The 13,612-nt window shown below is 37.0% G+C and overlaps 1 protein-coding gene across 3 annotated transcripts in view; it reads right to left on the minus strand.

Moving 5' to 3' along the window:
* LOC100877339 (uncharacterized) overlaps positions 1-13,612 on the minus strand; it is a 24,585-nt gene continuing 10,973 nt past the window's right edge. The window contains exons 4-5 of one of the 3 annotated variants that reach the window (XM_076532726.1): positions 10,916-11,101; positions 6,461-8,897 (exon numbers count right to left, since the gene is read on the minus strand). In XM_076532726.1, coding sequence (XP_076388841.1) covers positions 8,811-8,897; positions 10,916-11,101 — 273 coding nt within the window. In that variant the 3' untranslated portion in view covers positions 6,461-8,810. The other 2 variants (XM_012293264.2, XM_012293265.2) reach the window with 2 other exon arrangements.

The following is a 13,612-nucleotide window of genomic DNA, read 5'->3' on the forward strand; positions in this document are numbered from 1 at the left end:
AGAGAAACTAAATTGATCTTGAATAATAATAATAATAAAATTTGATGAATTAAATAATATGTAATTGACAATTGTGAATTTAACGATTTGAAACTCGCTATTTAATACTTTATATTGGACCGTATCTGAGTCGGGTCTCTGATAAAGCAACTTCGCATTCGCAATATTAACTAAATTTGATATTTGATTTTTGTGTTCGACGCTGTCGCAATGACAAGATTTTACTTGATTAACACATTTATAAGTTATAATGAATCCTACCTATGTGTGATTCGGTTTCTGACTTAATATAAATGAAATTTACAAAATTAGTAAAGTTAGCGCTTTTATAGTCTACCGCCGTGAGGAATTCGACCTAAGTGAGATTCTCTAAACGTATTAGGATACGTTTTCGCAAAATTAGACAGATTTATCTACTATCTAACGCGGTGTAGTCGACTACGGAAATGTACGCTAGAGACAGAACAATATTCTTTTACTAATTCAACTTCCAAAATTTATCTAAAGTTAATGAGTTTCCTCGGAACAATTACTCTTGTATAATTTGACTCGACAACTAATTGTCCATGGCCCTTTTTGTTAGAGCGCACACTGACACCCAAAACCAGATCGCTTAATTGGGGAGCCTGTTGTTCACCAGCTGCTAAAACAACCCAACGATCCAGAGTCAGATGAACAATATACGTCCAACAGGGTAAAAAAATCAAAATTGACTCTAATTATGAACTCGTAATTGCTGAACCGCCACCCAAAAGACACGGGCTTCAGTGACCAAGTCGCTCAATGAGGGGGAGTAACTCAGAGCGGACTCCGAGACACTGAAGGCGCGTTAGCAATTCGACAAAAATATGAGTAGCTGAGAGCTTTCGTTCGATGTCTTAGCCTTTCTTGGCGCTAAGTATAGCACTCTCCTAAAGGAGTTTCAATTACAAGATCGCTTAAACGGGGAGCCTGTTGTTCACCAGCTGCTAAAATAACCCAGCGATCAAGTAACCGAATGGCAAATACCCGCTTGACCAGTCAAGTATTAAGAATCGTTTTGGCTCTTTGACAGCGAAAATTGTTCCGGTTAATACTAATCAAAGAGACTTCTATCGCGTTCGACTTCGAAAATTGTTCTGCTGCTTAGATGGGTTTCGCTCGCCCTTTTATACTCGCAGGTTCGCCGAATTCCTGGAATTTCTGTGACGTCAGAATATCTAAATTTTCATATAACTTCGTTATTATATATTAATTATAAAATCGAACGATTTAATTATGATTTAAATGTCGCTCTTTAATTTCTGGTTATCGTTTCGATACTAAAATGATACTCTAATGGTATTTTACCGAAAAATACATTTTCTGTCCTTTTCTATCAGAGGCGAGTCTATTTCGATTTACAGCTTTCTAGTTTAAGGAAATAATTTTGGTTCCGGCCATGAGTAGTTTAGCACTGGTTGATTTTACGTATATAAATTGATTTAATTAATTAATTAATTTAATGTCCAAAAATGCCGAAAATAGAAATAGTATCGCTATCCTTTTCTAGGATTAGCGCTGATCTCAAGGATAAGTGTTGCCTTCAGCAAAAATCATCGGGTCGTAAATTTTCACTGACGTTGGAGTTTCGACTCAAGAGGTTGCACATGTTTGTTTGTCACCATAGGACCCATAGGGTCTATAGACTCGTAACGGATTTTTCCTTCGACGAGTTTTCTTATTCTCATGGTTTTCGTTGACCAGGAAAGACATACCTTTCTAAGCTTCAGAAGTTAAATTAAAGTTTCTCTTAAAATATAATTTAAAGTTTATTACTTTATCTCACCGCCTATTTCCTATATCCATCTTGTCTTTTACTTAAGGGGTAACACCACTCTAGAGCCCGAAAAAGAGGCCTAACTTTGACAATTTATTTTGAAAGAACGACAAATGGAAAAGAATTTCTTTTCAGTGGGTTTATTTAACACATATTGAACTACAAAAAAATATTTTTTTATTGTCAGTTTCGTACAAAATGGTGGCGACAGAGCCCATCGTCGGAAACACGTTTTGGAAAAACACCGCCACGGGAGGACGGATTTCTTGCCATGTGCGAGTCCCGGAATAAAAAATGAAAAAAATTTAGAATCTGTATACCATTGGCTATAGAAGTACGTAGGGGTTTTTTGATTAATCAATTTTTGTGGAAGTTATGCGTTTTTTAAGGAATGAATGGACTTTTTGCATGAAAAATGAGCACTAAATTGTTTATAAAAAAAAAAGTTTACATTCAATCAAAAAACGGCTACGTACTTCCAAGGACAATATTGTTGTGCAGCTACTGTAAAAATTTCAATTCAATCCATGCAATAATCACCAAGAAATCCGTCCTCCCAGTTTGAAGAAACTGGTTTCGAGAAAAACGCGTTTGAAGTTTTATGAACATTTTGATCCCTAAATTCTCTATTCGCCGCTAATCTGCAATGCTTGTACTATACATTTGGTTATCCAGATCAGTGTTTGCCATCTTCTGTAGCTTTCTGGATACTTCTGTTTGTTTGGTAGGTAACAAGTAAACTTATTATTTTAAATGATAACAATAATACGAAAGCGATGAATTGCAACATACCGCGCGAGTACTCAGTGCGCGCTGTGTTGCGCTGCGGCAAAATTGATAATTGAACCATTTAAAATTTGTTTTTCACTATAAATCAAACGGCATTCTGTTCTTAAGACCCTAAAGTATTGTTTTAGCAAAAGAAAAAAAAATCGGCTTTTTGAAAATCCTAGAGTGGTGTTACCCCTTAATTATGTTCATGGCATTTACGGAGTAAATAGGTTTCATTCATATCTGTTACGTAATTGTATGATTGAATGAAATAGAAATTACTTCATTACGAAATAGAAATTATTTTATACTTTTTAGTGCATTTCGAAGTCGGCGTATTTTTTTTCTTAAAATTATTTTATTTCACGCTTTATAATGGAATGGGGAGAACTGTATAGGATACTGTGAGACAGTTCTTCCGTGCTTTTTTTTTGTCTGCGTAAATGCCATGAACATAATTAAGTAAAAGACAACATGGATATTCATTTTTCAATTATTTTTTCGCTAATATTTCGAAAATTAAAGCTTTCCGTCAATTATGCACAAGGAAAAGGTTGTCCAGAAGCATGCCCATGACAACATACTAAAAGGACATTAAAATCGTCCAAAGTTGATTTCAAAACTTTTCAACAATTTTTCGCTAATATCTCGAAAACTAAAGCTTTCCACGAAATTTGTATATGAACGAAATTGTTCAGAATCATGTCCGTGGTAAGATATTAAAAGCGCATTAAAATCGAGAAAAGTTTATTTCAAAAGTTGCCGGTTGTTTTGCAATAACAATACTTTGCAATTAAAAAATGAAAGTTTTTTGAGAATGGTACCAATGGGGAGTCAGAACCTACCAGATGTAAAAGGTTTTGTTCCGATCGGTCCACCCAGCTAGGCGTAATCGGCGAACATACATAGGAAAAAAAAAAGTACTGATGGAATTGAGAAACCTCCTCCTTCTTCGAAGTCGGTTAAAAAACATGCCCAAATTTGACGATGCTTGGCCCACTATCTCGGTAGAACACAAACGACCTACATCAATATTACTGTCTACATGGAAAACGACATTTTCGACTTCTTCGTCAATATCGTTTTGCGGGTTTTCCTCCAATGTATCATGAACAGATTCCAGAAATATGTCGTATATTGATTGCAGCGTAAATAAATTGTTGTCCTTTTCATTTTTTTTCGTCATATTATTTCTGTCTGGTTCAATATTGCAATTCATCTATGGTCCTGTTGCATTTTCGTCACCTGCAGATAATAAATGTTTTGACATGCCTTCCGCGGACAATTGTGGCGTAACACCCTCCTCTTGATACCCTTTTGCCTACATACAGCACGTAATTCATGTTTTCAAGAAAAACGTCTTGAAATAAAACCCTTCTCACCGAATTGACTGATATTGTAACAGTTTTGCTTATGGATGTTTGTATATCTTTCATCCTTTATTTTCTGGTCACACCGAGAGCTTTATCGTGTATTGAATTGCTCATGGTTGCGTAGGAGAGGTTTGAACAGTGCCAGTGATTTAATTCGATTGCTCTTTCAAGAGGGACCATGAAAACCTTACGTAAGTGATGATTTGCTCACATTCAGAAACTAAGATCGCAGTTATATCAGCTTTCAGCCGCAGTCTTCGATTCGATTTTGTACCTATATCGGAACTAGTTCAAAAGTGGATAAGGTTAAATGTACTGTTTTCAACTGGTATTAACCCTTTCGCGACGGCGCAGCTGTACCATACTTTGTCACTTTTCGCGACGGCTCAATTGACTATATCTTGTCGCTTTTGACGACGGCTCAACTGAACCATACCTTGTCCCTTTTCGCGACGGCTCAACTGAAGCATACTTTGCCACTACTGTATGCTTGCAATGTACCATATTACGAGGTGTGACCCAAAAGAAACGAGACTAGTCCAATAAATCATTGTAGCTTCAGAAAAATGATGTTTATTCGCTGTTCGCTTTTTACGTAAGACATTTTTCCAGCAGAATGCAGTTGCACGTGTTTACTAAATAACGCAATACTTCCAAGTGGTATGATCAATTCAATCGAAATTGGCAACATATTATAGATAGAGGAGGTGTGTGGGATGATGCCACAAAAACAATTGCTGCCAATTCCATTGTTTTTTCAAGCTACACACCTAGTCTCGTTTCTTTTGAGTCACCTCGTATATTACACGCACTGTTCGTTAAATCGTGTATCTCATTTTCTGCGTTGTCTAATGCCTGTACTAGCTTTATTTTGAGTTCGCTATTGAAATAAAACAAGAATATAATTATGATTTTAACAGTATTTATTTGATATTATTTTTTAAAATCTTTTATAGTATGAAAAGTTTTAAAACAGGGGTAAACACACAATCTAACATTGCATTCTTCACACTGATAACGTGATTCACGTCCCCTATTGTTGTTACTGCAAATAACACATCTTCGTACTTTGTTTTTTTCGTCTAATGTGTGCAAAGCAGGAAAGTGTCTTTCTGTGAGTCTTGCAGGATTGTCATCAGTAGAGTTAAAACTTGTATTAAAAAAATGTCGCCGTATTGATTTTTGATGTTTTGCAAGTAATTGCTCAATTAATTTTAATTGAAATTTCGCCATAAATATGGATATACCGGTCTTCTGTTTGTATAAACAATACGCGTTCCAGATACACATATCTATCATGTGCATGAAATATTTTTTGTACTATTTTGTACTTTTACGTGTTAAATTGATTGATTTAGGATCATATCGGTATTGTCGACTGCTCCCATGGAACCATTATAATCATGTGTACTGGCTGGTTTTTGTACCATTTTCTCTCTTCTATGACGTGTTGGTACACTTATGTACTTATCTGAATGCATAGTGGACAACATGTAAACCTCTCTTTTATCCATCCATTTCATCGCCATTAAGTTGCGGGAATGGCGACAACACATCTGTTCTTTTTTTAGTTTTTGCATCATCTTTGCCATACCCTTTCTCCTTTTGTTAACAGTCCCATACGCATTTGTAATCTTCATGTGTATAAGTTTAAATAACTCAGGGCTCGTGTACCAATTGTTCACAAATAATGTGTGGCCCTTGTTTAAGAAGGGTTTTACAAGAGACATTGCCATATTTCCCGATTTTCCAATATTAGCATATTGCGAGTGTATAGTACTAGCCCCGTTGTATGCAATAAAATCTTGTATATATCCTGTCTTACAGTTACAAAGGACAAAAGATTTTATTCCAAATCTACTCCTTTTTGCAGGAATAAATTGCTTAAAAGATAGCCTGCCTTCATATTAGAGCAGACTTTCATCGATGCATAAGTTTTGATAAGGATAGACTGCATTTGTAAATGATTTTCGTAATTTATTTATTATTTCACGTATTTTCCACAAACGATCGGAATTACATTTATGATCATCAGCAAAATGTAACGTTCTCAGTAATATTTTGTACCGATCTCTAGTCATCATCTTGCAAAAAATGTCATTTCACAATAATTCATTTTTGCACCAATATTCATCAAGTGATAATTTCTTATTCCTAAACATTAGTAAGCGAACAGCGATAAAACAATATAGTTCGCCTTTGTCTGTCCCAGCTTCAGAATTACTATTATTTATTCATCACCATTGATTATTTGTTTTTTTCAGATAAGAATAATTAAAAAAATTGCAAAATTTTTGAAGAATCAGGTATGTCTGCTTGAATTCCCGATTGTTGTGTTGTAAAATCATGAATGGTGACCCCACAATTTTGAGACGTCCATCTGATATCTTCCGGATTGATACTTTATAAATTAACGTCTTCAGTTTCATCAGATTCCGATGTACTAAGTAAATTTAATCGCCTCTTTTTACGAAGTGGTGCGTTTATATTCCATATTAAAAGGGATAAAACCTAAAATATTTATTAACATTAAGAACAGAAAATTGAAATTAAAGGTCTTACCAATGTAATTAGCGATTTGGCTCACTTTCCTTCTTGTAGGTTGTTATAAATTATTTGAATCTAATACACTATAAACTTACCGAAAATAAATGTCCTTTTTTCGTATGAAGGAATTTTTAGCAAAACAATTTTGTGTTAAGATACTTTATTTCTGCAACAGTAGAACTTGTGTCGTGTACAGTACGCGTCAACCGCTGTGAAACAAGTGATTGCCGTATATATACGGCACCCGTCGCGAAAGGGCTAAGGGCAGGTGACACAGCGTACGCATTTATTCATTGTATAGCCCCTGTAGGTGGGCAACACTCTGCACCTGCTATCTCTACCCATCACACAGTTCCGCGCTCGCCATTTTGCCGTTCATCGCTCTCCAGCCTATTAACTCCCGCTGTACGCCAATCACGCTTCGTTCATCTTTCTAATGTCCGCCTCACTCGCTTACCCGGTTCTCTGTTCCGTACCTTCCGTTCATTTACTCGCACATGGATTCAATTCCCCTCAGACCCTTATAGTTCGAATCTCAAGGATTGGGGTCTATTGGGAAAGGAAAGTGTTGCGAAGTAGGTAAGTACTCGCAACAGAGTGTTTGCAAGGGTAGAGTTTTAATGAATGATATGAAATGTTACAATATCAGAGGCTGGACTGGTTATCTTTTGCTTGACATCTTTCCGCAGTATATATTTCCCTTTTTGAAAAAGGCCCAGAGCGTCTTAAACACTACAGGGTGGAGTCTTTTTCCTACTAGAGTCCTCCCATTTTCGGCGGATGAAAAGATATTATAAATTACAATTTCGCTAGCCGAAAGTTTCCTTCCGGCTCGCGCTGAGCATGTGGCCTAATGAACCGTAACGGGACATAGCTGGCAGCGTTTATCGTAGGGCAGCCTATTCAGCTACGCACGTCTAAAAAACTTCAAATAGTTTTGCCGACTTACAGACTTTAGGGTAGGCTTAAGTGCCTACACCTAAACATCTGTAAACGGTCAATACTAATTTCTACTAACGCTGCGAATCATGTGCCGCTATAGAAAGTTTACATATATGTATATTAATGCATGGGATTTTACCCAGTAAAGGAAATTTTCAGAATTTCTGTAAGAGTTTTGTAGACTTAAATTGGATTATAGGGTATTATTGAATTTCCGCCTTCGCTGTCATTCTTATAGTCGTGTCTTATTTGGTCGGGATTAACGTCGAGTCTGTGCCTAGGATCAGGATTATAATCAGGTTTCTAGGTCTACGGTTATGTTTGGGATAGCAACCGATATTGTCATTTGTCAAGTTTCAGGATTTCCTAGCTTAGGGTGCTTATCAGTTGCTTCCGTGAAGGATCTTTAGCTGCTGTATTTGCGTTACGGTTATAATAAAGTTCTGTTTGAGAAATTGAAACTTGTTCCCATGGCTATGCTCTGATTATCGATAACATTGTCGGCAGTTCCTTCGCTTGAGCTGCTACAGGATACGATGAGGATTGATTTCATCCCGAAGTTTATTAGTACCATTCTTACGTACTGTGCCACGGATATCATAAACACGTTTATATCGTCGTGTACTATTAGTGGCTCACAGTTCAGTCTTTCCTACTGACAGCATGCACCACCAGTATTTAGCAGTGGGGGTTACGCTTGAGTCCCTTTCGTTTAGGTGATATTTCTTTTTTCTCAATTGTCTTGCGCCACTTTTAAAATAAACGGTCAATATGTTAAATTTGTAGCCTGGGACATTTGAATGTACACGCCACCGGAAATAGAGAAATGAGCGTTGTCAGGTGAAATAATGAACATGAACATGCATACAGACACACAGTAGATAATACAAATGTCAGCGCTGACATGAACGTGATTAGGAGGAATACTGTTCACGTCGGATACTCGCGACGTATTAACACAGTAAGAACCACTCACGAGTTTTCTCGTGTTTCGCGACCCATCTGTTACGGACCGCTCATTTCTCGTGTTGCGTGTTCCGTCTGTTACAGATGGATCACGAAATAACCTGTGTTTTCTACACGCTGTCTTCAGATGTCACCTACTTTGATACATTCTATCATACTTTGTGTATTTAAATATTTACATCAATAGCCAATGCATTGATGGTTAAATCCTTGGTCTGCCAAGAATCTAACAAGGACCACCGATGGCTCGCCGTCGTTTCATCTACATCGAAGGAAACGATCCCATTGATGGAATCCGAATACATCAAGCTATGAAGAACTGTATAAATGCACCAATGCAAAATAAAAACAGCTTTTTTTTCAATAGTACTTACAATGCATCTTATTGTACAATTTCTGAAAGTTTCACAAAGTTATGATGATTTTATAACGTACAAATTTGCCCAAAAATGTTCGGTCCCAGGCGTATGTCTTATAGATTTCTTTGCGGACCTTAATGTGTTAGGGTCATTCCACGCCAAATCGATCACTTTTGGAAGTCACCATCTCCGATTTTGCTCTAATCGAAATATATTGTAGTCCATGTGAAATTAGGGGGGGTTTAAGTCATCATTTTGCCGGTTTCGAATTTGTTAATGAATGACAAGCCGTCAAAGTTTGCAATTTTTGCCCGTTTTGGCGAAAATGGGGTCCACTTGGGAATTTTTTTCCCAGAAACTACTGAACCGATTTAGCTACATTTTTTTTTATTTTATTCGCGAAGGTTTGGGCTATTGTAAAATATTTTTTTTAACTTTGTCAATTTGTTATAAAATGTTGAAAAATTTAAACAAATTCTTTTTTTGCGTTTTTCTCAATGAGGGGCGTAAAGGGTTAAAATTTAAAAAAAATATGTTCATATTCTTTGAAGCTTCCCCTTTAAAATGAGCCCTTCAGAACGATGGAGCCTCGAAAATTGACGTCTCTACAAGCTGGAAAAGGACGCGGGGTACCCAGGTTTCAGGAAGGCGAGTCGCGCATTCAGCTATTATGATCGGTTGTTTTACATCACTGGCCTCAAAACTATACAAGGAGACTTAGTACGCGATTAAATGACTCTGTTGGTACCTAGCAAAGTATATTAGTACTTACTTCTGACGAATCACACATTTTTTAATCATAACTTCATTCATAGATATTAGTTTGTATATTTATTGTTTATATTTTAAAAAAGGCATCATTACTTGATAGAATCCGCGAAAAAGTGGTGATTTCTTTCTATCGCAATAGGATAACAGTGGGTTGTGATCAAAAGTATGGAAAGTATTGTGTGTGGTTGGAAAAAATTTAATGACAGTTAGTTCATACACTAAGTACGGAGCCATCACTATCGTACGAGCAAGTTCTACTTTATTTTCTTTATTTGATAATGACGCAAAGCTGAGAAAACTTTTAGACCCTGTTATTATTAATGCTGTTGCCAAAGGAGCTTATAAATAATCGGTATATTTAATATATTCATTTTGTGTTACATAATTAAATGCTATGTTTGAAAAAGATGATTCTGCCCATTCAAATAAATCTTTAGGAGTGAGAAATGAATTTTTTCTAACAATCTTTGTAAGCTAACGTACATTGCAAGTTTTTTAGTGCTCCCTTCAATAGGATAGTATGGCCCCTCTATCGTGAGTAGTTGTACAAGAATGCCATTTTGCAAAAACACCGAAATCACTTAAATGAATAGTTGAATTAATAAAACTCTTTTTGCTTTCATATTGCGTAGCTATCTCGAGAGATATGTTTTCTACAGCCTAATGACTTTTACTCTCTTATTATTTTCAAACCGATAACCAAACAAATAGTTCACGCTTATATCACTTTAGGATTAAATCTAACATAAGTATAAGTGTATTATTGGCCAAGAGTGAGTACTAATATACATTACTAGGTCATTTAGTCGTATACGAAGTCTTGTCGTATTGTTTTGAGACCGGTGGATATAAAAACCGATCGTAATAACAGAGCACACGACTCACCTACCTGAAATCGGGGTACCCCGCGTCCTTTTCCAGCTTGTAGAGACGTCAATTTTCGAGGCTCCATCGTTCTGAAGGGCTCATTTTAAAGGGGGAGCTTCAAAGAATATGAACATATTTTTTTTAAATTTTAACCCTTTACGCCCCTCATTGAGAAAAACACAAAAAAAGAATTTGTTTAAATTTTTCAACATTTTATAACAAATAGACAAAGTTAAAAAAAATATTTTAAAATAGCCCAAACCTTCACGAATAAAACAAAAAAAAATGTACCTAAATCGGTTCAGTAGTTTCTGAGAAAAAAATTCCCAAGTGGACCCCATTTTCGCCAAAACGGGCAAAAATTGCAAACTTTGACGGCTTGTCATTCATTAACAAATTCGAAACCGGCAAAATGATGACTTAAACCCCCCCTAATTTCACATGGACTGCAACATATTTCGATTAGAGCAAAATCGGAGATGGTGACTTCCAAAAGTGATCGATTTGGCGTGGAATGACCCGTTAACAGCTGTGCCGCGCGAGGTTAGCATACGGGAAAGCCCTTTGGTGGCGGGGCTTAGTACTGCTGGAACACCCCGCACTATGGTTACGGATACGGTCGTCGCCTGAGGTGTAGGATCAGACCCATGAAAATGGTGTTCTGCCCCGAGTATCCGAGATGAGTTCGTGAGGCAAACAATATATAACTGAAAATGATTTAAATGACTGACTTAAAGTTAAAATGTTTATTATATTGCTTATTTATCTTACATAGAGAAGACAAAAGAATACCAAAAAAGCAAAATCAGTACTATTGAATGACAGCCAACGGCCATACTAGTCAGGATATACCGGCTCTCGTCAGTGGCGTTAGGCCCAGGTATAGTTTCGCCGACGCGGTAAGGGGTCCCTCTCAGGACTTAGCGATGGTTACCCCAAATATTTTGCCACCGGTAGACAGTAATCATAAGCCAAGCGTAGGGACCCGTGTCCAGACACCGACCACAATAGAAGAACTGTTTGCCGACCTAAAAGCGTTTATGATGACGCAGGTCAACAATTTGGAGGGTAAGATTGGAGCTAATGCAAAAAAGTTCGAAGAGCTGCACAGGGCATTTTACGGCTCTAGTTATCCGGATGCGGGCTTGGAAATTAATAAAAATGGCTACACTCAGTAGATTAAAAATAATTTCAGCAAATATCAACTCGATAGTTTCAAATGAGAGGAGATATAATATTCTTAATTTAATTAACGTAGAAAAACCGGATATTCTCCTTCTCAATGAGACCAAACTTAAATCACAGCACAGACTTAAATTTAAAGGTTTTGACCTCATAAGGAAAGACAAAGGTAGCGACAATGGAGGGGGTGTAGCTGTGCTAGTGAGGAACTCACTAAAGCACGAAATAGTTTACCTCCCTAAAGACTTAATAATCATCGAACAGATAATCATTAAAATCAGGATAGCAAATGGGCAAAGCCTATACATAATTTCAGGCTATGCTCCGGGTTCGCAAGCGGATCTATTTATAGACGAGCTAAATTATCTGTTCAGTATATTGGACTTGAGCAACCCTAATAATTTTTATTTATTAGCTGGTGACTTCAATGCCAAACATCTAACATGGAATAATAGCATTCTTAATGGCAGAGGGAGGGCATTGAATAACTGGATCGACACTCATTCCACCCTCTATAAAATTCAACTGCTGACCACGGTAACTCCCACTTTCCCCAGAAGCAATGCTTACATAGACATAGGACTGATTGACAGTAGACTGCAGACAGCCAACTCTATAGGCACTAATAGCATCCCGACTTTAGATATTGACAGCGACCATCGTGCAATATGTATCGAATTCTACTTACCCTCTTTGAGGAACAGCCTACCTTTTGCAACCCCAAGTCACCCGCTGAATTATGCGAAGGTGGATTGGGATAAATTCCGAGATAACCTAACGACTAACTGGACAATAGAAATCCCTTTAGACAGAAACATTACGAACAAAGAAATTGACACCTATTTATATGAATTAGACACGTTAATCTTACAAAACATTAAACAGAACGTCCCTACTCTTCCCGACTACAACTCCACAGACTTATATATTAATTCGGAGATAAGAAAGTTACAAAATGTTAAAAGCTCCCTCCTGACAACACTCACGAACGAACGCAGACGACCATCGCCCAACTCGAATATTTTAATAGACTCCACTAAGCACCTTATTAAACAATGCAAAACGAAAATCAAATTAGAGTTTCAGAAGTCAGTAAATAAATTCTGGGAAAATCGAATTAAAAACATCCCATCCAGTGGCCCGCAAATGTTCCCTCAGGTCAACGCTATATTCAGAAAAAAAGAGTCATTAGTGATACCTAAGCTTTTGGTCAAGGAGAGTAAGTCAGAATTATTAAAAGAGGCAAAAATTGATCCTCAGCAGCATCTTTGTAGCAATAGCAACGAAGTAATTATCGTGAAAGAGAAGGAGAAACTGAACGTGCTAGCTGCAAGTTTTGCTGTCGCAAATTCGGGTAAAAATGAGCTGGGGAAACCACGTTTAAACGAGATCATAGAAAGGGAATACGCATCGTTTATGGAGGGTTTAAGGTCGGATATGGCAATTAATGCACACTTAGAGACTTTCTCTCCTGAAAATAGAGCGAGTAACCCGGTTTCGGAATCGCTTGGTAATTACTTTACATCACCGGGTTATACTAGAAGCCTTTTTAAGAAACTAAATAATAAAAAGTCCACGGGTACAGACAAAATTTCTAATGTTGTGCTGAAAAATCTCCCGAACTGTATTAAAGACTCTTATAGCGTTTTATTTAATCATTGTCTCAATAATTGCTATTTTCCGGAAGCATGGAAACTGGCCAGAGTAATTCCAATTAAAAAGAAAGGGAAGGATCCTTCTGATCCTAATAACTACAGGCCGATAAGTCTGTTACCAAATATTTCCAAAGTTTTTGAAGTATTAGTTAAGAAGAACTTTGAGAAGTTTCTGGAGGACAACGCCATCATTCCAGAAACGCAGTTCGGGTTTAGGTACAAGCATAGCACTGTCCATGCCTTGCATAAGCTCTTATCTGATCTCCAATTGGCTTTATTCAAGAATAATAGTGTGGCCGCGTGTCTAATCGACATTGAAAAAGCGTTCGATACGGTATGGATCAAAGGCTTAATTTTTAAATTGATAAAGAAGAAATGTCC

This window comes from Megachile rotundata, chromosome 6, assembly GCF_050947335.1.
Source record: "Megachile rotundata isolate GNS110a chromosome 6, iyMegRotu1, whole genome shotgun sequence".
Lineage (NCBI taxonomy): Eukaryota > Metazoa > Arthropoda > Insecta > Hymenoptera > Megachilidae > Megachile > Megachile rotundata.